Source organism: Melospiza melodia, chromosome Z, assembly GCF_035770615.1.
Source record: "Melospiza melodia melodia isolate bMelMel2 chromosome Z, bMelMel2.pri, whole genome shotgun sequence".
Taxonomy (NCBI): Eukaryota; Metazoa; Chordata; class Aves; order Passeriformes; family Passerellidae; genus Melospiza; species Melospiza melodia.
In genome coordinates, this window is record NC_086226.1 from 44,982,846 (window position 1) to 45,008,649 (window position 25,804).

The following is a 25,804-nucleotide window of genomic DNA, read 5'->3' on the forward strand; positions in this document are numbered from 1 at the left end:
AAACCAACACTGCTGCAATACTTTTTTCCTTTTCTGAATTTAAATTGCCATTTGTCACACTACCTAAGTGAAGACAATTGAACATTTTTAAACCCAAAGCAGCTCCACATATGGGAGTTAGCACTTCAAGCCTTTTTAGAGAGGGTGTATACACTTAACAAATGAAAATGGAGTATACCATGGTAGCTTTTTATTATTGTGTAGAGTACTCTATTATCTTGATGTATGAAATGCATTCAATGAATTGAATGAAGGAAGTCTCACTCACTTTAGGCACCTCTGCTATGGTTTTACAGCAGAAGAACCTCAGAAATGGGCTAATAAGATCATTGTCTTTTATAATTACATTTATAACTATAACAACTGTTAATGTGTCCCTGCCTATCACCTCGTGCTCTGGCAATCATTGGGTATGGATGGACAGGCCTTGCATTGAAGAGAAAACTACACTGGGACAGAAGAGCCTCAGTGTCAGGCAAGAGAGCATGGACAGCCCCAGAGGTGAGCACAGAGGGCCAGAGCCAGCACAAGGGAAAAAGACCAGGATCATGGGACCAGGAGTGGGGAGGAAGGGAGGAACAAAGCAGATGAGCTCCAGTGATCATGAGGCAGTAAGCTCCATCTCAGACTGATGCACAAAAACTTCCAGTGGCTCCAGAACTGGCCGAATTCACATGTGAAGTCTGAAATAAAAATTTACTTTCACCTGTAGTTAATTTCTTGACGCCACATGTTCTTCTATCTTCCTGATACAAGTCAGAGTGAATATTGCTTTCATCCAAAGAAATTATGCTCCTTTACCAGTAATTGAAATCTAGTGAATGTTGTTTTCAGGTTTATAATTGGGAATTTTGTACTCTTCAAATTACTGTCATATCTGTCACTCAAGGAAATTAAATACTCTGAAATGCATTAGTGAAATACAGCAATTTATCACAATTTAGCACTGAAAAAGAAATTTTAAAAATAATGCTTAAGTATCCATGAGCAGATAGTACCAGTTTAGTATTTAGTGTGATGATGTTATCTTCCTGACTTTTCCACTAAAAAACATTTACTTAGGCCTGTTCAGACTTGTGATTTGGTACACTTCTGGTTCAACGAACTATAGATTTCTATATTTATAGTACCATATATATCTAAATCATTGGAAAGAGTGCTGAAAATAATTTAGGGAATGTCTAATGATGAAAATCAAGACACATCCGAGCAATTGATTTTTATGTCACTGAAAGATGTAAAATCATAGAATTTATCATACCTAACCAGCATATGTAAAAATATACATTAGTGGAACTGTCATAAAACAAATCCTGACTATAAATCAAACTCAAAACTAGTGAAATAAAAATTTGTTCATTATTTGTTGTTCTTCATAAAATGGCAATTAAAAAAATAAAGGCAAGGTCTTCCTTCAGAAATGCTTAGTATTGGGAGAATATTGACAGAATATGACTCTTCTCCCACAAGTAAACAGAAACATGAATCTCAGGGCCCCCATACTGTAAGGTATGGCTGTGGTCATCTGAAGTACAGCGTGCCAGCTGGTATCACTTTCCTTGCTTAAGCCCTTCACTGGGATCAAGAAGGGACTGGAGGAAGTTCCTGAAATGGAAATGGATAGAAAATCTCCCTCTCAGACTGGAATAACATGTTCAACTTCACCTCTCCTCCTGACAAACCCCTATCCAGAGCAGTTGTTAGGCCAGGCCTGCCACCAGTGCCTACCAGCAATTGTATTTGCCCCGACCTTGGCAGCTCTGAAGACAGTCCAGCCTCAGGCTCAAGCTGGGAAGCACAGGCTCTTACCTCTCTGAGTCAGCAGCTGTGAGAAGAGGTACCTGGGGAGGGTGCAGAGGACTGCCCTGGATGTTTTGTCCTGGGGAAGAGTGGCTGCTGGGGTGGGACAAGGACACTGCCCCAGCTGCTGCTCCACTTTGATTTATCTGTGTGCTGGGGATCACAGCTGCTGAAAGTAGAAGAGAGAAATAATGCCCATCAGGCAGGAAACAACGCTGATAACTGACCAAGCAACAACAATATTGATAAATGACCAAACACCAACATATAACCCCTCCTGTCGAGCTGTAGTGCCAGCTCTTAGCAACTAATGAAACTAAGGGTTTTCTGAAGTGTTGTTTTCACAAAGAGAAGAAGAACCACATGAAAATAAGTAAGTATTCTTTGTTGCTTCCAAATGACATTTCCATAAAACCAGGCATGAATGATCACAGCCATGTTCATTGTCTTGGAATTTTTTGTCTGAATAAGGCTGCAAATCTTCTATGCTCTTCTATTGTAGAAGATGTGTCAATATTCATAAGATCTGTATTTTTAGAACTAGTGAACAGAAAGAATAGTTTCATAAAATGTGAAATGCTTTCTACATTTTTCCCTCATCTGTAAAAATTACAAATTTCTTGAAGAGCATTATTACTATCATTGGCCCAGACTCCTCAGTAATACATACAAAAAATTTTAAACCATCTTTAACAGCTTAATAATTTTCTATGTGTTTTCTCTTGGATTTTTTTCTAATAAGGAAAGTTTCCTGCCTGTTTCCTTACTGAATAAACAAAAAGCAATATAGGACTTTGTTGAAATGTCCTAATTAGTTGATCCCAAATCCTATAACTTTATTTTCTGGTCATCCCTTAAAAAAAAAAAAAAGTTTAAATCAGACAAATATAAATCTTTGTATCTCTGAAAATCCTATTACACAGCTATTTCTACTGACATTTGTGTCAAGTAGCTTATGCTGATGTTGACTGGCAGACAAATGCATGCTCCTAAATATTTTATGAACCCAGAGAATGAATTAGATAGTCTGTCTAAAAGATGAAAATTACTTCTCCTGTTTGTCTGTCTCTTTAAAAAAAAAGGTATTTTTCAGGCCTAGTTACAGAGTGAAATTCTACCTATAAAATTTACATTATGCTAGTGAATATGTTGGAGCTAATGATTTGAGTTTCTTGATAAAATCCTAGAGTTTAAACCAGTTCCCCAGGGGGCACTGTCACTAGTAAAACATCTTTCTAGGCTGAAATATGTCCATGGATGCTGCAATCCTAGCAGAAGAAACACTGCATTAGATGGAGTCTCACCACAGATCAGTCTTCAAGGAAATGATTTCACAGGTCATAATTTTTCACACACAAGTGTGAATTCTGCTACAGAAGATCAAAAAGGTGAAAATTCACCTTGTCTCCCAAAGCTTTAGCCTGTTCTTGGAAAGACTCTATTGATCCTTACAAGCCCACCTTTGTGACACACTGGATAGTCACCAAGCTAAGACAGAGTAAAAAAAATGCTCAGGAGTCTAATTATGCTGTAGCCCCATTAAGGAGCAGCCCTGGACATTTTTCAGCTGCTGGAAATGTCACACAGTGCAAGATGACAGACAGGAAACCACTCTGTGAATAAAAGCATCCAATACAGATGCTGTAGAGGTAATGTCAAAGATATGGGGAAGTTGACATTGGTGGTCAAAGGTGGAGGAGTGGAGGCTGACCTTGGTGCCAGGCTCTGCTCTTTGCTAACTTGTTTGTGGACCAGAGCCTCCTAATAACAACTCAAGTGATGACAGACATCTGACAGCAGAAGACATCCCAAACCTTAAAGAGGAACACAGGAGGCAGGTCCTGCAGGAAGATGAGACATCACTTAAAACAGCAGAGTAATTTGCAAAGAAGAAGTTGAGGACATTTTCTTAGTAAGACAGGGGAATTTTTTTTTCCCAGTTTGCTCATGTACCCCAAGAGTTATGTTTTCCATGTCTGTGTCTCAGCGTAGCATCAGGACAAGTGCAGAAGATAAAAACAAAGGAATGAACTTTTGTAATTCTTATTTTATCTTTCATGCAACACAGAAGAAAATACTGAAAAACAACCAAGCACACATTCTGACAGCAAAGGAACAGAGAATATTTAACGAATCAGGACGCTGCTAAGGAAAGCCTCGATTGTCTAAATGAAAAGAAACTGTTTAAATTATTCCTTGGCAAAATAGGGTAACTTGCATTTTACCATGACAAAAACTAACAAAGCTGTGTAAAACTATACAATGGCTTCGTTTACTGTAATCTTTGCATTTAAAATTAACCTCTTCAGGATCAGGAGTAAAAAGGTTGGATTCTGACCAGATGTTCAGCACACAGTAGCAAAAGTTGTTCATCTTGACGTAGCTGTTCTCTTCCACAGCCATCATTAGCATTCCATGCAAGTATTTTGTAAGCCATGTTTGCACATTTTCTAGCTGGTTCAGGCTGAGTTTCATGTGAGTTACTTGCTCAAAGTGTTGCCAGTAAATACCTTCCCAATGTCTTTTCAGTCCATTAAATACCTGATTTAGATGGTGTGAAACTGAGCAAAGCATGGGTTTAGGAGAGGTAGGTCATGTTTGACCAACCTGGTCTCTTTTTGTGACCAGGTGACCTGGCCGGTGGATGCAGGACAGGCTGTGGATGTTCTCTGTTTGGACTTCAGCAGGGCCTTTGGCACTGTCTCCCACAGCACACTCCTGGAAAAGCTGGCAGCCCACGGCTTGGACAGGAGCACTCTGTGCTGGGCTCAGAACTGGCTGGGTGGCCGGGCCCAGAGGGTGGAGGTGAACGGTGCCACATCCAGCTGGGGCCAGTCAGCAGTGGTGTCCTCAGGGGTCTGTGCTGGGCCAGCTCTGTTCAGTATCTTCACTGATGACATGGATGAGGGGATTGAGTCCTTCATTACTAAGTTTGAAGGTGACCCTCAGCTGGGAGCGTGTGTCCATCTGTTGGAAGGTAGAAGGGCTCTGCAGAGAGACCTGGAATGGTTGGAGAGTCCAGTGGGATGGAGTTTAATAAATCCAAGTGCTAAGTCCTGCATTTTGGCCACAATAACCCCCTGCAGCGTTCCAGGCTGGGGACGGTGTGGCTGGAAAGGGACCTGGGGGCACTGGTGACAGCCGACTGGACATGAGCCAGCAGTGTGCCCTGGGGGCCAAGAAGGCCAAAGGCATCCTGGCCTGTGTCAGGAACAGTGTGGCCAGCAGGAGCAGGGAGGTCATTCTCCCCTGTACTCAGCACTGGTGAGGCCACACCTCGAGTGCTGTGTCCAGCTCTGGGCCCTCAGTTTGGGAAGGACCTTGAGACGCTTGAGCGCATCCAGAGGAGGCAACGAGGCTGGAGAGGGGCTGGGAACACAAACCCTGTGAGGAACGGCTGAGGGAGCTGGGGGTGTTTAGCCTGGAGAAAAGGAGACTCAGAGGTGCCCTTATCACTCTCTACAACTCCCTGAAAGGTGGCTGCAGTCAGGGGGGGTTGGTCTCTTTCTCCAGGCAGCAACTGACAGAACCAGAGGTCACAGTCTCAAGCTGCACCAAGGGAAATACAGGTTGGATATTAGGGAAAAGTTTTTTACAGAAAGAGTGATAAAGTTCTGGAATGGCCTGCCCATGGAGGTGGTGGAGTCACCATCCCTGGATGTCTTTAAGAAAGGACTGGATGTGGCACTCAGTGCCATGGTTTAGTTGAGGTGTTAGAGCATGGGTTGGACTCGATCTTGAAGGTCTCTTCCAACCTAAGGATTCTGTGACTCTGTGAAATTTTCATGACAACCAGCATGCTCAAGTGTAGTACCACCATATAGGTCCACACACAAAGATGTAGAATTAAATGCTAGTTTTAAGTGGGTTTTAAACAAATGGAGAAGAGGTTTAGATTAGATGTCAGGAAGAAATTCTTACTGTGAGGGTGGTGAGATGCTGGATAAAGTTGCCTGGAGAAGCTGTGGATGCTGCATCCCTGGAAGTGTTCAAGGCCAGGCTGGATGGATCGTTGAGAAACCTGGTAAAGTGGAAGGTGCCCCTGCCTATGGCAGGGGATTGGAACTAGATGACCTTTAAGAATTCTTCCAATGCATTGGAATTCTTCATTCTGTGATTCTATGATTATGTAAAAAAAGGGTGGCTACAAGAAGTCTTATCAATTCAGGATAAACTAAAACATTTTAAAAAAATTTTATACATATTCAGATATTTTGAAAAAAACCCCAAAAAACTCAATAAAAGCCAAAGAATCATGAGTGATGTTCCTCTGTATCCCTTAAAAAGTCCAAGCTACAACATTATTTACAAGATGATTACAGCTTAGTCCCAACTTAGTCCCAACTGTGAACCTCAGATTGTGAACCTCAAGTGGGACAAAGTTTCAGCCAAAAAGAGGAAGGAGTCATGTTTTCTTTTCTGGAGCCTCATCACATATCCATTTATCAGTAAATAAGAATTTTCCATGAGAATATTTCTGCAAACAGTTCTCTATGAGAAGCTAAATTCACATGTACCCTCACAATGCATAGGAACAATTTAGGTGGTTGCAAGAGAAAAGGATGATCCTGAATAAGGTTTCTTTAAGAAAAGAAAGCCAAAAAGTAGTGTTGAAAGTGTCACAGAATCTAAGGCCAAATGGAGTCAGAAACCTGTAATTTCATGGAACATATTTAAATGCAGAAATTAGCAAATTATCAAAAATGCTCTATTTGAAGAGCATCTTGGACTTACAACCAGCACTCTTAAAAACAATTTCTGCCACCAAAAGATCTCTCTTCTAATTATTGACGGTATGAATTTGGGGTAGAGCTGAGAGTTTTTACCACGTAGAGTAAGACAGTGTGAAGGTTTAATTTTGTAGCTCAGTTAGCTACATTTGAAAGGTTTCCTTATTTTTAATTACTAAATATAGCCTTCTATTTCTGTAAGGAATATTTATGAGGTCCTTGAAAACAACTGATTTACTATTGCACAGAAGGAAATATATGAAATATTTTTTGCACTTGTAAGCATCACCTGCATATATTCCCCTCTTTCTCTTCCCCTAGGAAGTCCACCGGATTTTGTAGCCAGGAATATGTGGATATGTGCTGTATTAAGTTGTAAGTGGTAAGCTCAGCAAATGAAAAACCTATTTTCTGTTTTACCTTTATCCTCAGCTCATCTGTAAATCTGAAGTCTCCAGAGAACATGAAACTCAAGAAGCCATCATGCATTAAGAAGTACAGTAGAAGTAAAAATTGCATTTTCAAGATAGTAAGTTTGTCTCCAAAGCTGACCTGTCACATGGACCACCTGCACTGATGGCCTTTCTATGACTTTTCAGGTGTTTTACAGGCAGATCATAGATACTGGAAAACATTAAAGTACTGAAGAAATAAAGCAGGGTCTGGACCAGTACTTTAAGCCATTCCTAAAATGGCATCTCTAGATCACATCCCTGCCTTTCATTTTCTTCTCTTTTAGTGGATTGCAGTTTCTGAAGTTCAGTCTCATCATGATGAATGGAACCACAAATGGTGCAAGTGGGCATGTTGCCCACAATGTTTGTAGCAGTCCATTGGTAAATGTTCTTAAAAATGCGAACCCAAACATTACATCAATTTTTGGAGAACCCTGAAGTTGTCTCAAAATAGAAATTATAAACTCGTAAGTAAAACCGGTAAATAAAAGGGCAAGTCTGAGCGGAAGCAAACTAAACTATCCTCCTTAAATTAAGATAATATTATTAACACATTTTTGCCCCCTGTAATGTGTGTATGGTTCTACCTATGACTACATCACATTAAGCAGGAGCTCTAGACATGTATGCAATACTTAAATTCAGCCTAAAAGGTGAAAACAGAGATCCTCTTCATTATTGGTAGTCCTACATTACTGCTCCTTTTGCATCCATTCCCTACACATCAAACACAATTCTGTTTATCACAGCAAGGGCCATTCATATGTCAGTTTTTCCTTCCCATTCTTGTTTTTTCTCACAGGAATGAGCTGTAACTATTTTCCAAGCCTATCACCCTTAAAAAACTATTTTTAAAGAAAAGAACAGACTACTTTTTAAAAAAGAAAACTAGGTTGCTTTTTTTCAGACACCTCTTAGGGACTCACTAGGACAATTTCTTTAATATGATTCTTTAATTAATTAATAATTTCATTTATCTATTCCTGTATGTGTCCTTAACCTCTACATGCTTGTTGTACCTTCCTACTTTCCTATTGTTACCTTATATACAAATTCCTGGGGGATTGGATTTTTTTCATATTATGTGCACAGAGCACCCACCTTAGTACAGTTTCAGCAGGGAAAAAAACCAAAGAAAAGTGTTACTCAAGCAAAGCACATAAAGTCATACACATAGAAGTAGTTACGTCAAAGTTTAACAATATAGTGTAAGACATTATTTAAAAAATACTTAGTATTCAAATAAGTTCTGTAACTTTACTGATACAATTTTTAAATTCCAACTTGCAAAGAAAATTATGCAGTTGACAAGCTCTAGAAAGATCCTTTGCTAACTCTGCAGCAGAACTTAGTGTGATATTCAGTAACTAATTATAAATAATTTACACATTCTGGCTTATGCATAAATATGAAATGGTCAAGTTTTATCCAAACAGCACAGTAAAAAGATGGGGTTTTCTTCTGCTGCATTATTTATGACTCTTCTGGGTTTAGTGGTTCTGATTGCTCTATACAAAGTAAGTTCATATTGTTTCACAGCAGGAAAAATCATCATCCCCATGTTATTATGAGTGCATTGCTCTCACCTTCATTCTGTGAACCGAGTAAACCAAAATGCCTAGGTATTGTTCAAAATTTAAACCTAGATACTATCACAATGCTTAGCCCTTAGTCTGTTTGCTTTAGACCCATAAATGTAATTTTGTGTTAGATTTAAGCAAAGAGGTTGTAATGCTACCTCACTGTATTAATAAGATAATAGTCAGTTTGGATTTCTTCTATGAAGTTATAAAGATAAGAAAAAGCTCTTTTGAAGACTTAACTCCAACTAATAGATCTGTAATCAAAAAGGTTATTGTTGCATTTCATCTAAATGTGTCTATGTCTATAGATTCTGTATTTTATCAGTAGTGAGAAACTACACAGTGGTCTCTACAGGTGTTCTACTATGTAAATGAAAATGGACTTGCATCTAAACATGTACTTCTAGCATTTCTTGCCTATTTCTAACAGTTTGCTTTCAAATACTTATTCTGTAGAATTCTTCTACAAGAAAAAAAACTTTAAATGTGTATCAATAAATGTGCTTTAAATGTGCATCAGTAGTAAGTGAAATGACCTTCAAGTAAGAAAAGTTTGGTTGGACACGACTGGAAGTATGAAAATCTACTCCTCCTTCTACTTCAAAAGTAGCACAGTACCCAGTAAAAATAATGTGTTTAACATTTCCGAAGTCTCAAAGCTGTATTTACAAAAAAAAAAAAAAAAAAAAATTGTTTTAAGTGAATTTTGAAGGGTAGCTTCTCTGACAAGACATTTAGGTTTTTTGTGTATTTTATGTTTCTCTCAATTGGACATGAATAATTTTCATGTTGGCATTTCAATACAATAATTTCCTGCCTGTCAGATTTATCTCATTTGTTCACATAGTCTATCACCCTGCAGCATCCTTGATGAGTCGTTAATGAAACAATTTAATTCAACTGGATCAAGTAGTTGTCAAAATGGAGTGACACGGACTGCTCTATGCCTGACATAGTACCCTCTAACTGATGTGAAACAACACAAGTGACTAGAACTACAAGAACTTTGCCAAATGATAGATAGGTGGGAGACATGTAAGAGAAAGCAGATTATTATTTACACAGAAATTAAAGCTGATAAGAGTATGTTGATTAATTAGCATAAAAATTAAATTACCATAAAAATTGCTATACAATAGGAAGTATTGTAAAGAAAGAAACTACCCGGCTTTTCATGGGCAGCAGCTTGTTCAAGCCACTGTCAGCCTGTGCTTGGACTGACCCAGCAGACAGAGCTGGACAATTAAGCATAGCCTGGAAGCTAGGGAGGAGTGCCCAACAGATTGCTGTGGCCACCTCCTGTGAGAATATCCTCAGTTTCTGAAATCTGACACACTGTCCCATCCCAGCTTCCATTCTGTCTAGGAACATGAAAGGAAAAGGAAAAGCTGAGTCTTTGTTATCTCTCAGTTTTGCATGTTACACTTGGTAAAACCATAAATAATTTTAAAAAATCTCAACATTCCTCACTATCCAACTCCCTTTCAATGCACAATGTAAAATAAACAACTATAACCAATTACATGTTCCCAGAGTTTCTCTGGCCAAAATCACATTTTTAAAATCTGAAATTTACCTTTTCTATCGCATAGTAAATGTCACACTCAGTCTGTACACTCAGACTAAGGCATTTAAAAGTTAACAGCATACAAGTAATACCAACTACCTAAAAACTAGAATACAATCAATCACAGGTTTAAATGTCCTGAATTTTGTCACATACACCTACATCATCACTAACTATTGTGTGACTCACAGCAGCCTTGACAAAAGCATGAAATAGAATTGCTAGTTTTACAAACCTCTCAGCAAAATAAAACCACGTATTGAAGTGGCCACTTCATATAATGTCATTTTCATCACTGCAGATAACATAAATGAAGACGATTAATTCACTTCCTACATCTGGTTCTCTCTTGATCTTAAAAGTTGAAGTGATAAAAGATGTAAAGCATTTTGCCTGAAAGTTAAAAACAGAGGCCCTCACAACTACTAAAATATTGCATTAAAAATGTTAACATCCTGCCCATTGCCCTCTTGAGCTTTAAGATTTATTATCACTCATAACTTACTGATAGTTTCAAATTTTTTTGAAATTACAAAAAAATTGTACATGTAGGCAGGTATGACAAAGGTATTTTAGTAGGAAAATCTCAGATATTTAACTGAAATAATACAATAGGATTATACATACATTCATGGTGTAAATGCGTTTATTGTCTATTCACCGTCAATTGTATATTTATACTCATAATGCAGCATTTCAGTTTCTTAATGTAGATCAATTGAAAAACTGATATGTGATCCATGAATAAGGCAGAGGAAAAATACTGTGATTTTAAATTAAAATATGTATTCAAGATGTCTACAAGGAATGGTAGAAGTAAATTGGTTGCAGAATCAAATGCCCATAGAACAAAAATATCCATCTATGTTGTATTAGGTCTTTTAATGAGTATAATATGATTGGTTTTCCTTCCCTCTGAAAAACATAAAAACATGTTCAAAATCTTTTTTTATATTGCTTTACACATTCTATCCTTCTTATGAGATAGATATGCATTTCAGAGTACATTCAGAGTACTCTACAAAGTGATCCCTAATACTAAGTGAGGAATAATACAGCAGCTTTTTATCTGTCTTATTTTATACCTGGGTAAATACCACAAGCAGACCCTGGGGAGTGTCCCATGGTATTATCTACAGCATCCTGTGGTGACAGGACTGGCCGAAGGGGCTGGATTGCAAGGCAGTCATTCAGGATGTCCTGGCCAATCTCTGAGCTTGATCGCAACTGAAAAACAAGAGATAAAAAAGGAGAAATTATAACAAAAGATGGACATAGACAAAAGAAAGAAAATAATCACAAAAATCTTAAGACAGTGAAAAATTAAAATGAAGAAATGTTGAGGTTAGAGAAAGAAATGGAGCACAATCAGAAACCTTTCCTTTTAAATTATCATTAATACCATCCTTTCAATGTCGCAGGCACTTTTTGAACCTGAGGAAGAAAACACTTCCAGATGCTTAACAAGACTACACTTAGGACAAGCACTACTTGCAGGATCTTGGACAGAAGGACTTCAGTGCTCTTTTGTCATAGACTGCAAAAGAGAGGAGTGGCCTAGATAATGGCTATTGAAGATTTATCAAATGTCTGCCATGCTTGTGCAAGCAGAGGGGTACTATAACGGATACAAATATTTCCATGCTGGTTTAATGCCCTGAACTGCCTCACCATAGGACCAGAAGAGCAGAGGTGCTCATAACACTGGAAATGAGTGACTGGGAGCAACCACTTAGGAGAGGTAATATACAGGCAGGTGGAAATAGGACCACTTCAATATGGACTAAAGCTCCCTTGAGACACCACTCTTAAACAGACTAGGACTGTATTTATTTCACATTACTGCAGAACTGAGAGTGCTCTGTCATGGCTGCAGCACCGTAACAAGGATGGTGTGGCTGTCACGCCAAACTGCACCCTGAGGTTTAGGACAGATTATGGATGCTGCTGCAGGCTGCTGGGACTGAGGCCTGTCCTGATCTGCTGCCTGATGTTAATGTTATATATATAAAAAAATTGTCTGTTCCTTTAAGTAATTTTGTTTCCATTTAAAAGCCTGGAAAATGAAGGTCTGTGCTTACAAGCATGTGGGCTACTGCAGTGGCTGAGAAGCTCATAAATATCCTGTCATGTCATCCAGGTTCGTGCAACATGATGGAAAGAACCCTGACCTAGTGCACTTGGATGAGCTGCACTTTCCCAAGAAGAAAATCGCACAGAGGCCACTGACGCTTCTCCTCCCTTGTTTGGTGCCATGCGGGGTGAGCAGGTAACAGTTAACTAGAAGATAGCCTAGCACCTCTAAACAACTCCTAAGGGGAGGAAGAGGAACCAACAGACAAATTTCTGCACATATTATACTCAGGAATTAATCACAGAACAGTTTTCATTTGAAGGAACCAAGTCCCAGCGCCCCTGCCACAGGCAGAGGCACCTTCCACTAGATCAGGCTGTTCAGAGCACCATCCAACCTTGCCTTGAACACCCCAGGGATGGGCAAATGAAGAAAGAAAAGTAAGAGGAAATGATTCTTAATGCAACTATAAAAGACCCATTGCCACAAGATGACCCTTGTGACACAAAATGCTGATAAACACTCAAATTACTTTTGGTAATATGCACTACTGTAAAAACATGGCAACTGAGTGAAGAGTTGGCCTGGCACCCCCTAAACACCCGACCCTGTAGCTGGAGATACTACATAGCCTGTGGTACCTATGCACACACTCTGCGTGCTGGAGATTTCTTCTCTTAAAAACTTAACCCGCCGTTATTAAGCCCAGAGGTACACTACCTCTGTGAGGTATATTTGCTCTTCTAGAACTGTAGGAAGGGGGAGAATGGATGGGGAAGAGGCAGAAGGGAAGAAATACCCTGACAAATTATTTTTTTTGTTACCCATATTTACAATCTGTTGTAAGCAGAAACATTTCTCCCACTTTGGTACATGTCATTTTCTGCTGTTATCCAGTAATTGTGCTAGGTTTTCTGCTATCACTGGTAACATGGCTTTTTCATGAAACTCAGTGCTTGTGAAATTAAATGTCAAATATATCCTCCATCAAATCCTTACACTACATTATCAATAAGCCTTATGTGAATTTAAATTTCTATGGAATCTAAAGTTAATAAAATATGAAAAATCTGACTTCTATAAAAGAATCAGGATTCTATCATACAGAATACACAATCACAGAAGATGCCTGTGTGAAGTTGTCTGAATTATTTTAAGAAACAGATAAATTTTCTATATCAGATGGCACTCACGGATAAAACAGTGAGAAAAACAAGAAAATGAGAGTTAAGTATTTCCACATTAGCTACAAGAAATAAGTAATTATTTTAAAATAAAATATGCAACCACTTATTTTACAGATTTTTCTAATTTGCACTGTTCAGGAATCTTGCATTTGCATATCCTTTGATATTTAGAACAAATCTATCATGACAATCTGTGCTGGCATAAATTTTCTGGCTTTTCAAGACTTATAAAAATGAAGAAAAAAATGAAGAAAACCTAGGATCATCAACAGAAGACCAAAAATAGAGAAAGAAACACTGTGAGGCAGCTGTGATCTGATTTCTGAGGATAGTTCGCATTTCATGCATTGCCTATAGTTGCTTAGTATTTTCAATCACAAGCTCTAGAAATACAATCATAAGTCAGAAAAGGGCATAATCCAACACACTCTATATCAGTCAAATATTTTTACATATTTCACAGAAAAGGTATTAATTTTTTTAAACTTAATCAAAATTTTAAACTGGAAGCAACGTCTTGCATTGTGACCAATGCAGGGAAATTTGGGCTATCCTTCTTTAGTACATCGAGAAACAGAACGAACAATGAAAAGACTAATTATCTTAAAACCAAGTAAAAACCACAAACCATTCACTGCAACTGTAAAACTTTTTTTTCAGTTGAAAAAGCTAAAAAGGAGAAATAATAATTGACCAGCTATAACTGCTGCCATCCATTTCTTGCTCTGTTCTAACAACACTGCATTTCTTTTCCAGCCTGGACTGCAGACTTACCATCCAAGTGTGTAAAAGGAAGCTGACACTCTCTTTGACGTCTATATGAGTTGTATCCCAGCACAGATTTCCCACCACTGTGACAGAAATACGTCACTTCCCCATGACCATCTTGCTTCTTTCATGATCACTCAGCTGAGCACCAGTACAATCATGCTGGGACTGAAAACTTGGCAATCTGTTTTTAAGAGCTGTATGGCCATGGAGTTACCTCACTGACTGGTGAAATCAATAACTGACAAGTCTGACATGGTGAGCACAGCCACCTCCCGTGTGCTGGAATGTAACCTAAATTTATGGCTGACCAAAGTGCAAGTTAAAAATCAGTTGCATTACTCACCTAAAACTCCCCTGTATTTGATATTTGGTCCAAATAATAGTTTTTTAATTTAATAGCTCAATTTTATGGTAAGAATTTGTGAAGTTTTGTATTTGGAAATACAGAAGTACTTCCATTATCACAATGTGGCAGTTTTTTCTAATATACAAAACAAACAATATTTCAGTCATGGTTTACAACTGTTTTATGTATGTGAAAATCAGCTAATGTTTACTGCCTTTCAGAACAATGGATGGAAATTCTACTCCTGCACATTTTGCATATGAATAAGTAATTACCCAAATTAAATGAAACAAGCAGAAATAATTAGAAGGGTGTAAGACTTATTCCTCAGTTTTCAATTTCATTACATTTGAGTTCAAAAGCAGAGGCATGCTGTTGATTTGATGCATGACTTAATCCCAGAGAAAATGTCTCCTTACGAGAAAAGATAATTTAAAAAAAATTTCTCTCACTAATGTGTGTTTCATCTGAGATCTGCATGTTTATTTTTGACCTGACTAGTTTCTTCAGCATTGCTCCTGTATAAGAGAAGTCAGACACCATCAAGGAGAACATACGATAGGTGTGTTTATGAATACACTTCATAAGAAAAGAAGCAGTATAGCTTGAGAAATCCTAAACCACACAAAACAGTTCAGTAATTTCAAAATCTGCCTGTACGTATTTAGATTAACTCAATTAATTCTTCAGTAAAGTCTAGACAGTGTCAATCATTCAAACATGCCATTTATCTCATCAAACCATAACATTTTAGATCTTGCTTACATAAACATGTGCTTAATATACATGCATGCTGTGCACCGAGTAAAGTATTTACATATGTGAGACATTAGTTATAGTATATTTATTTTCATGCAGGTTAGATGTGTGTCTGCCATGTCTAAAATTAGCAAAAAACCCCTAACTAATGGTATGTTTCATTGACAAGAATTTTTTACACTAACTGTAATTGTTCCATAGATCTGTTTTTGTTTTGTGTATAAAGACAAGGAGGAATTTCTGCTATTCACATAGTCTGTGTATTAAGTTTACTAATGTCAAGTTCAAAGTAGGTGGTTTTTACTCACTTTCATTGCCTGTAATTTAAGTTGTCATTGTAAGAGCAAAGCACGATCTGTCTACACAGGGCCACATTGTACTAACTTTTCTGTAGGAGTACCTGTAACTTAATATTTACTTGTACAGTTAGAGTAAAATTATGTCCTGCTAGTATCATGACATTGAGAGTACACAGATGTCACCACCAGAAAATTTTAAATTTATGAAGCGATGCTGTAAGACAGTATTTACTCATATTATGGTTTTTCTTGCTGGATACAGATCATCCATTTACTCACAAAGATCAGCTTCAAGGTCAAGCACTTTCTTGCACAGTACTAAACCCTTCTGACAACAGATGACACAGAATCAATAAAAATTGTCTTAATTCTTGCCTCTGCAGGCTACAGACATCTTGGGGCAATGAATCAATGCAGACAGAAGGGATTTCTCTGCACCCTTTGTTTTCAGGGAGTCATCTGTGCAAGACTTCTAAAGAGAAATGTTCTGCTAATTGTCTACCACAGCTTTCAGATATGCATCTGTGTGTGTGTGTGTGTGTGTGTGTGTGCTACTTTTCCCTGTCTTTAGATCCCATTTCAATTAAACACTTGGCCAGAAAAAACAAGAAAAATCAAGCTCAACTAGCCCACCTGCACAGTAGTGATGTTAGGTTCTATGCAAGAAATAGTTACTTTTGCTACTCTCAAAGTTTTACTATATTGAACATTTGAGTTCAATATAAAAATGGTTTCCGTCTTCATGTTCTGGCATAGATCAGGAAAACACATCAAAAATGTTTTTCAGTGTCTTGCATTAAAAATCAAAAAGACCTGGAACCTACACAATTAGGTAACCTTGGCAAATTTCAAGTCAAGAAGAAATTCTGATTTTAAAGCAATATTATAAGAGGAAAACACTGTTGCATTAAGATTGATAACATTAAAATGAATTCTACTTTTATTATATATAGAAAAGAGAATTCTCTTTTGATTGGTATTATTCTAATTTGAGGAATATTTTGCATGAAATCATTACTAAAACAATACAGACTACCAAGATGATCACTTTAAGGGAAAAATTGCAGCTGGGACAGATCTGAATGGAAACTTCTAACTAAAGAAAAACCCTGAAAATCTTACTTTAAAAATGGGAAGTACAGTTAGAGTGAGTGCAGTGGCCTTTTATCTAAAATACACAAACAAGCCACAGTCCAGTTGAAAATTGAAAAGCAGTCATACATACATGTTTGAACACATACACACACAAACACACACACACACACACATATATTACCTCTCTTCCTATCCCACATCAAGTTGTATTAAATCTGAAATGTTACACAAATTATACCTATGGCCCTTTTTATTTCATCCTCTTCTTCAGGCAGTTCTAAGAGGCTTGTAGCTGATTTTATACGTGAACATCAGTCTAATACCTGACCAGTTCAATTCAAAAAGCAGGAAAAACCTACTTTTTTGTGCCAGGCTTATTTGGGGATATAGCTATTATACGATATTGCTAAGCATCCGTTCTTCCAAGCAAACGCAGCCTGACAAAGAAAACACTTCTACTGCAAAATTATTTGCTTTCTCGTTCTAAAAATACACCTGTTTGGCAAATTTTCACTTCATGAGAGGAAAAATGTGTAAAATAAACACATACTTATCCACCAGGTGCTTCATTTAGCACAAACATATTTTTCTCCTTATCACAGATTACTAAAAATTGCCATGGTAATCTGTAGATTAATAATGTCAACAATTGTTTATACAGAAATAGGTTTTCAGATTTTATTTGTAATTTTTTTTTCTTGAACTGCAGCATCCTGTACATAACACTGGCCTTCACTTTAAATATTTAATTCTGTATTTATCTCCACTTGAACCTAAATGCATGCATGACTCTCTTCAAAATAATCTCTTGAAGAGAGTCTAGGACTAGAACTGAAAAGCTCTACTGCTCTACTATCAAGAGGTCAAAATCATTAGCCTTCAGCCATATGACTTCTACTTTTGCCAAGATTCTTCAAGGCATCCCTGTACATTTTCATTGTCTGTGAATTGTCTGTTTAGCATGCTGCATGGCATGATACCAGCCAGAAGGGAATTTGCTAACATGGTTTTGACTATTAGAGAGGAGGCACTCTTCAGTGCAGTGTGCTGGTCACTCAGGGGATCCTTCCTCCAGCTGAGTGTCCTGAGCATCACGTAAACAGAGTGTTTATTGTACACACCAATCACACATTCTTCAGCTATCCCCACTGGCTAGATGTTTATGTATTACTTTATTTTACACAGCTGTACCCCTTATCAGAAGTCCTTATAGGTTCTCTGGGACCTTCTTTGACAGTTTTCAGTGTAGCATGTCCTTTTCATGTGGCTCGACCCTCTTTTTCGTGTAAGGGCAATATTGTTGTTTTGCATAACTTCTGCTTTGTCAGCAGAGCTCAGTGGCATCCTGATTGCATTTTGTGTGGCTTCTGTTTGCCTAAATTACATCCTTCATCTATTTCTCCAAGGTTGTGTTGTTCTATTCTCCTTATCAGAGTAAAATGCTGCTCTGTTCTGCTGTCTTTATCAGGCAAGAAAATGATGTGAAGTGCTAGCACTGCTAACTTTCTGAGTTTCTACTGTCTCTGATTTACTGTGGGGCACTTCTGTGTCAGGTTGGGTTTTTTGCTGCTGTTAAAGCCATAATTCAGCCCTCCCCAAATGGGCACTGCAAGTGAGGCCAATATATGGCTGCTTCAGGAGCAGTACTGAGGACTCCAGAATCAGCACCTGCCAATGCAGCTGCCCAAATCCAGATCCAGCAGTGTGAAATCACAGAGATTTCACCCTGGAACAGGAACCCTCGTTGAAGACAGTAGTAAAGACTTGGAGGGTATATATGCTGGAATCAGGGTGCTGAACTGCAACCTCCTAGGTATCTGCGCACAGTTTAAATCTTGCTTGCTCAGACCCTGGTGTTGCTTAGGGAGCATAATGAACAGGACAGTGCATTCAAAGCCCAGACTGATGTTTGATAGGCTAATGAGAATCATAGAATCATTCAGGTTGAAAAATACCAGCATGATCACCAAGTCCAAGTGTACACCCAGCACTGCCAAGCCCAACCACGGAGTCTCTCTACCAGAAGAGAGAAAGATTCCTGCTCTATCAAGATCATATTCATGCATATACTGTCATGGGGAAGAGAAGACAAAGAAATAGAGAAAAGGATATTGTTTGATATCAAAAATGGACCTGAAGAACACGAAATGTTAGGAGCATGAAATTGTTTACAGAATTTTGAGACAATCTGGGTTGGTTTCCTTTTTTTCTGCCACGGGTGTTAATGTAATAAGGGTGACAGCACTCATTTTTTCTTTCTTATGCACTTTTCAACATGTCACACTGCCAGAGCTCACAGGTCAGGACGGAAACCAAGTGCAGGAAGGAATCAGTATATGGAATAACAAACGTTAACCATAAGTAAAATGAACCAACAATCTCCTGGTTATAAAACGGCCACAGATGTCAGAACACCATGAAAACCACTGGGGGATTTCGACTTTTCCTTCTCCCTGGTGAGCAAAGTTCTAAACGTAGTGCTGGCAAAGTATGTCCCCCACAATGGGTGTTCCTTGAAAAGCATTCCTTGCGCATCCCACCTCAGCACAGCCAGTGGCACACGGCTTTCACGGCCTCTCTTCCTCTGTCCCACTGACCACACTCTAAAGAACTGGTCACTCCTAGTCTCAACAGTTTACCAGCAAATTGTATTATTAAATTCCTTAAACACTGCTGCCCATTCATAATCCCTTTTTGCAAACATGCCTTTCATGAAAAGTTGCTGAACGCCATGGTGTCTGATTTATATTTCATTCTGAAGACAGGAAGTAAAGGGATTGAAGTTGGGGATTAAAACACTTACTCCTTACTGCATTTTCTTCTTCAGAATGGTTTCTTAGTTGCCATGGGCACTGCTCACTGACCCCGTGACCCTGAATACACTTCTTTTTGCATTGGTGACATCTTTTAAGTGGACATCATAGAGAACAAATGAGGGAAAATATCCTCATTTTCAACTGCTCTCAAAGCAAGAAAATAGGTTTGCTTCTCTTTCAACCCATTCTCCTGTTTGCAGCTTAAACAGTGAAATCTGAACAAAGAGTCTGAATAAGGTCAAGCAAAAACTGAAAGACGCAAAAGCCACTTATCTCATACGGTAGTATGTTTGCTCCCCATGAGGAAAGTGTTCACAAACAGAGCAGCTCTTCCAGATTAATATAGTCACATAATGGAAACTGTCACTGGTAATTAGCTTAGCGCCTGAATGACCTGAAACACCAGTGGTGTAATGCTCTAACCCTCCTTGGCTCCCACATTCCTCATCAATTAAATATTCAGAATTTATTTTAAAAAATAATTTCATTCATGTAAGAAACACAATAAGCACCGTGTTTCTTGAGTTGCAAAAAAGCTTAGTTCAAATACTGATACAGAAAGGAAAGAAAAAGCTGTAAAGCTGTCATTAAATTAACAAACAAAATATACTAGCTAAAAAAAAATCCCCAGACACTGTTTTCTTCTTGAGTAATTCACAAAATCTAAAGGCTAGTATAAAATTTTGGTTTTTTCCAGAATCTTTAAGCAAACTGGTAGCTCCATCACTTGTGTGGTAAAATCAATATGTATTCACAATAAAAACCCTGTTTCTACTGTATTGTAAAAGAATTAAAAAATAGGCTATCATGAGTATGCAGCTCTGTAAGAGGCAAAGAGGTCTGTATTATTTTGAATAATATAATTGCTGACATAATCCATAATAGAAAGCCAGAAATTCTCTCAAACCTAATAGAAATTCCCGTGTTAACCTTTTGAAAACACCTCTATGTCTTAGTTCCAGAGAAATATTGTTCAATAGGAGAAAATCATGTCTTAAAACAATTGGGGTTTTTCTGATTTCTTGTTTCCATTTTAAGGTGGACAGGTTTATATAGCATACTACAGGCTGGGCTGAGAAGTGTTTGAGAGCAGCCCTGTGGAAAAGGACTTGGTAGTGACGATTGACAAAAACTCAACATGATCTCCCACTGTGGGCTCCCAGCCCAGAGAGCCACACGTGTCCTGGGCTGCATCCAGAGCAGGGTGGGCAGCAGGGCAGGGAGGGGATTCTGCCCCTCTGCTCTGCTCTGCTGAGACCCCACCTGCAGGGCTGCATCAGCTCTGGGGGCACAGCACAGGAAGCAGGTAAGGCTATTAGACTGAGTCCAGAGGAAGCCACAAATTTCATCAGAGGATAGGAGCACCTCTGCTACAAAGATAGGGAGAGGAGAGGAGAGGAGAGGAGAGGAGAGGAGAGGAGAGGAGAGGAGAGGAGAGGAGAGGAGAGGAGAGGAGAGGAGAGGAGAGGAGAGGAGAGGAGAGGAGAGGAGAGGAGAGGAGAGGAGAGGAGAGGAGAGGAGAGGAGAGGAGAGGAGAGGAGAGGAGAGGAGAGGAGAGGAGAGGAGAGGAGAGGAGAGGAGAGGAGAGGAGAGGAGAGGAGAGGAGAGGAGAGGAGAGGAGAGGAGAGGAGAGGAGAGGAGAGGAGAGGAGAGGAGAGGAGAGGAGAGGAGAGGAGAGGAGAGGAGAGGAGAGGAGAGGAGAGGAGAGGAGAGGAGAGGAGAGGAGAGGAGAGGAGAGGAGAGGAGAGGAGAGGAGAGGAGAGAGGAGAGTTCATAGGAGCTTTCCAGTAACTGAAGGGGGCCTACAGGGAGGCTGGAGAGGGATACTCTTTCAGGAACTGTACTGATAGGCAAGGGTGACTGGCTTAAAACTGAAAGAAAGTAGGTTTAAACTAAATATCAGGGAGAAATTCTTTATTGTGAGGGTGGTGAGACATTGGGATAGGTTGCCCAGAGAAGCTGTAGACACCCCATTCCTGGAAGAGTTCAAGACCAGGCTGGATGGGGCTTTGAGCAACCTGGTCTAGAGGGAAGTGTCCCTGCCCATGGCAGGGGCACTGAAATTAGATCTTCTTTAAGGCCCCTTCCAAGCCAAATTATTCTATATTCTATATACATTATGTGTTACAGGGCTCCAAGAGAGAAGAAGTGAACTTTTAGGAAAGGAATATAACTAGGCTTCAGAAGAATTCAATTACTAAGATCTGCTTTTAAAGGTGAGCATTTTATATTCCCCTTTTGCTAATATGGAGGTTGCACAGTGAAAGAAGAGGAATATCTATAATATCTTTATAAGCAAGGTGTAAAGCCCCCTCAGTTCAGATGGGAACCCTCATCAAGCTCAGCAGAGACCACTCGGAAAGGGAATGCCAGTAGTTGCTTTGGCCAGATGATTTAAATCCTTATCCCATTGCTTTGAGTGTGCTCCACAGCTAGTATGGATTGTCTGCTCCACTACTGGCCTCTACCACAGTGTGAAGCAGGAGTGGATATGGCTGAGGCGTCATACTGCCTGCTTCATCTCAGCAGTGCAGTCTATCACCATTTTTCTTATTGTAATCAGGAATAGTATTCCGAAAACTTCCCACCATTGCTAGCCCATCAATCTTGGAAGTGCAATAAATGCAACAGGGAAGAAATCGTGCATAAATAGCACCAGGATTAGAGAAATACTGATTGCCTTCTGTGCTTTATTCCTGCACAGCAAAATAACACCTGAAAAAACTTCCTTCCAGTCAGATATCATAGGAACAAATGATGGTAGCATCCATCTTGATTTGTGATTGGGATAATGCTTTGCTAACTTCTCAAGAGTGTCTGTTCATACATCATTTTACATTTACTGACCAATGTGTGAGAAAAAGAAAGATTACCAGGAAGAAAGAAATCAATCTAGAAGCCCTGCACATAGTTCTTATCTCCTTCAGTCTCACCACTCCCTCCATTCCTTAGTGATTTGGTACATGTACCATGTAAACTACGATTTGTAAACATCTTGATCATGTCTAGATAATTTTCAGAAATATCCTTCGGACTGTCTTTCCTGAAGCTATGCCTCTACGATATTTTATTTCTGGAAGAGAGAGTACAAACATTTTTGTCCCAGAAAAATAAACATAATTCCTGTGTTAGGCTGAAACTAAGTAGTGACATAGGAGTATCACTGAGTATCTGCTGAGGTGTTAACTTATCTGGTCAGTTGAATCCTTGTATGGGCTCTTCCAGACCCATTTAAATGATCTAAGATGGTACAGGTTTACAGGACAGACAACTTTTAGGGACAGGTAAGCATTCAAAGGGTTCAAAGCTTGTCTAAGTAATATATCTGACCCATAAATAATTTAAATAAAAGCACCAAGACATGATCTGGTCACTTAGAACTGCCAAGAAATCACAAGCTTGTCAGTTGAATAAGGAAATTATTTGGTATAAATCATCCTTCAGTTCAAAGTTCAGACTAAGACTTTTGCATTCCCTTTAGCTGGTCTTGTTTATGTCAACTGTTCACATTATCTCTTCCTTTTTTTACAAAGATGGAGCTAACTAGTTGTACCTTTAATTATTTCACCTTCTTTTAATTTCAAAGAAACAATTTTTAAATCTGTCAGTTTCAGGGGTTTTTTTTTGGCAGGACAGATAGTCTTAAAGTACTGTTATATATGACAACAGTTATTCACTGGTATAGATAAAACTATCCAAAAGCATAGCCACTGCATTGTTCACTTGAGAAGGTCAATGTTACTAAATTGATCTTATCTTTGCGTAACAGCTGCACAAATTCAGAACTTTTTGTCCTTTTTTAAATTATCTCTTATCTGTTTGAAAATGCACTTCTTAAAAAGAAAAAACCTTTAAGAAAGGCAATGGACATTGCAAATATTCATTACAAGATCTACAAAGCCAGTGGAGAGTCCATTCCATTCCATTCCATTCCATTCCATTCCATTCCATTCCATTCCATTCCATTCCATTCCATTCCATTCCATTCCATTCCATTCCATTCCCAGTGGGAATTGCACTTCAGTATTTGAAAGTGAATTAAATATTTTCACTAGATTTACAAACACAGATTTCTTCAGCATGACTGCTACAGAAGTAGCAAATCACTTTTCCTGGAATACTAGAATGGAAAAGACAACGATCCCATACTTGTACAAGGCTGAGTGCTACCTTACACAACAAAGAGATCGTCGTGAAGACCCTAACAGTGGTATTGACCTTCTATACAGGCTGCAAACCCCTGGGTGTCTCATACAAAGAAGGCTGAGGGAGATGGGTCTGTTCACCTTGAGAAGAGATGACTGACAGGGGATCTCTTCGACACCTGTGTGTCTCTGAGGGGAGCGTGTCAGAGGCTTTTCTCACCAGGGCCACACGATAGGACAAGAGGCAACAGGCAGAAACTGATGCACAGGGAATACCACACCAGGCATACCAGGAAGAACTTCTTCAGTGTGAGTGTGACTGAGCACTGGGACAGATTGCCCACAGAAGCCAAGGAGTCTCCCTCGTTGGGGATATTCAAGAACTGTCTCACACAATCCTGTGAAATGTGCTCGGGGATGACAGAGCAGGGAGGTTGGACCAGATGACCACTGTGACCCCCTCCAACCTGTGCTTATGTGATTCAGCAGCATGGGATCTGGATTTTCTTAATGATTCAATATGGACAAGATAATGAGTAAAATTATTCTAATGATTTGCGTAGAACGGAACAACATTTTACTCTTATCAAGGACAGAAGAACAGAACAGCACAGCCTTGGAGAAATAGATAAAGGATGCAACTTCACAAATAGAACCCAAGCAAAACACAAGCAGGATGCCAGCTCAGCTCTGCAAGGCTAACAAAGCTGAAGTTACGAAAAAAATTATATTGCACTTAGTCAAAAATGGGGGCTCAGGAACAACCCATGTCTCATGTTCAAGAGGACATGGGAATTGAAGACAGACCCCAAGGAACCTATGAGGACTTTTGATAAGAGATGAGACTATGTAAAATAAAGTAAAACATATACATCTAGTAAGGGGGGAAAGGTAATGAATATGGGATCATTTCTGTATGACAAACACCCTGTTTACCTGAGACTTGGGCATTCAGTTGGAGACAGGATCCTCCAAGTGTCCAGCAACTGCACTAAAGGATGCCTGCTCTCTAATACTAAAAACCACGTTAGAAAGCTTCTATCCAGCTGCTGTGGTATCACAATGTTCCATAATTTCATTTTCATCACCTTCAATAAAAAGACTTACAAACTAAAAGAGCTATGGATTCTTCATTTTCAATACAGTACCATCAGTTCACAGATGAAAGACATTTGTGCTTTACTGAAATCAAAAAGGTATAGCCACTGAAAATAGGCTTACTTGTCTAGCCAGCTTACAAAAAATCTTGTAAATTGTTGTCCTTTCAAAGCTGAAATGAGAACAAGATTAAAAAGAGAACACATTTCAAAAGTAATTGTAGTTGAGGGGCATGTTGTACATTAACATTCCTCTCAGCATCACTTTAATCTCTCATTTGGGGAACTGTCTAGCTTTCTTTCACTGACTTCCTGCCTTAGATGAAATCTCATCTATCTTCCCAATGAAAAGATGAAATCCTGGCAGAGTCAGCAATTTTTCCTTTCAAAAATATGATAGCACACTGCTTTTTACCCCACCAAAATATTTTAAAATGAAAGAATATTATGATGCATAGAGATTATATCTAAAATGTTTTACTAAACATTTTCAGCATCTATTCCCAGATATTTGCATGGTATTTGTGTAGATGTTTGCCCTAATTTTTATGAATAATTTTTTAAAATACACAAAGGGGATTAAAGAGGGCATGACTATCTTTACTCTCGCATGGCTCTGCTTTGCTTTGAAGAGTAAATGAATTTTTATTGTACTACCCAATAAATTATTTTTAATAAATCCATTTGTGCTGGGATCTTTGTGGTATATTGGATTTCATGCCATTACCTGATGATACTCTTAGTTAAATATATTCAATGGATAACTAAGAGTTGGGAAGTGAAGTGGAACAGCAGCTGCATTACAGATTTCCAGAAAAAGAATTTTGCCTTGCATGGTAAGTCATAGACACACATCAACACAAGTTGCTTTAAATAATTCAGAGATGGAAATTTACCTATATCCCATTGTATAATCCCATTTTAGAGAGCCAAGGAAAGAGTCAAATCTTTGAAGAAACATCTACAGAATCCGGGGTGAAGACTCAGTGTAAACATCAGCACAGCACATAAGATCCCACTCTTACAAATATACTTCATGCTGCTATTTCAATCTAGGCAACATCAAAGATACATTTACAG

General features: G+C 38.7%; 1 protein-coding gene across 2 annotated transcripts in view; it reads right to left on the bottom strand.

Annotated features, from left to right (window-relative positions):
* The window catches only part of GLIS3 (GLIS family zinc finger 3), a 124,182-nt gene that overhangs the window by 19,938 nt on the left and 78,440 nt on the right, over positions 1-25,804 (bottom strand). The window contains exons 5-6 of one of the 2 annotated variants that reach the window (XM_063179782.1): positions 11,221-11,362; positions 1,810-1,969 (exon numbers count right to left, since the gene is read on the bottom strand). In XM_063179782.1, the coding sequence (XP_063035852.1) occupies positions 1,810-1,969; positions 11,221-11,362 (302 nt within the window). The remainder of the gene's footprint in view (positions 1-1,809; positions 1,970-11,220; positions 11,363-25,804) is intronic. The other variant, XM_063179783.1, reaches the window with a different exon arrangement.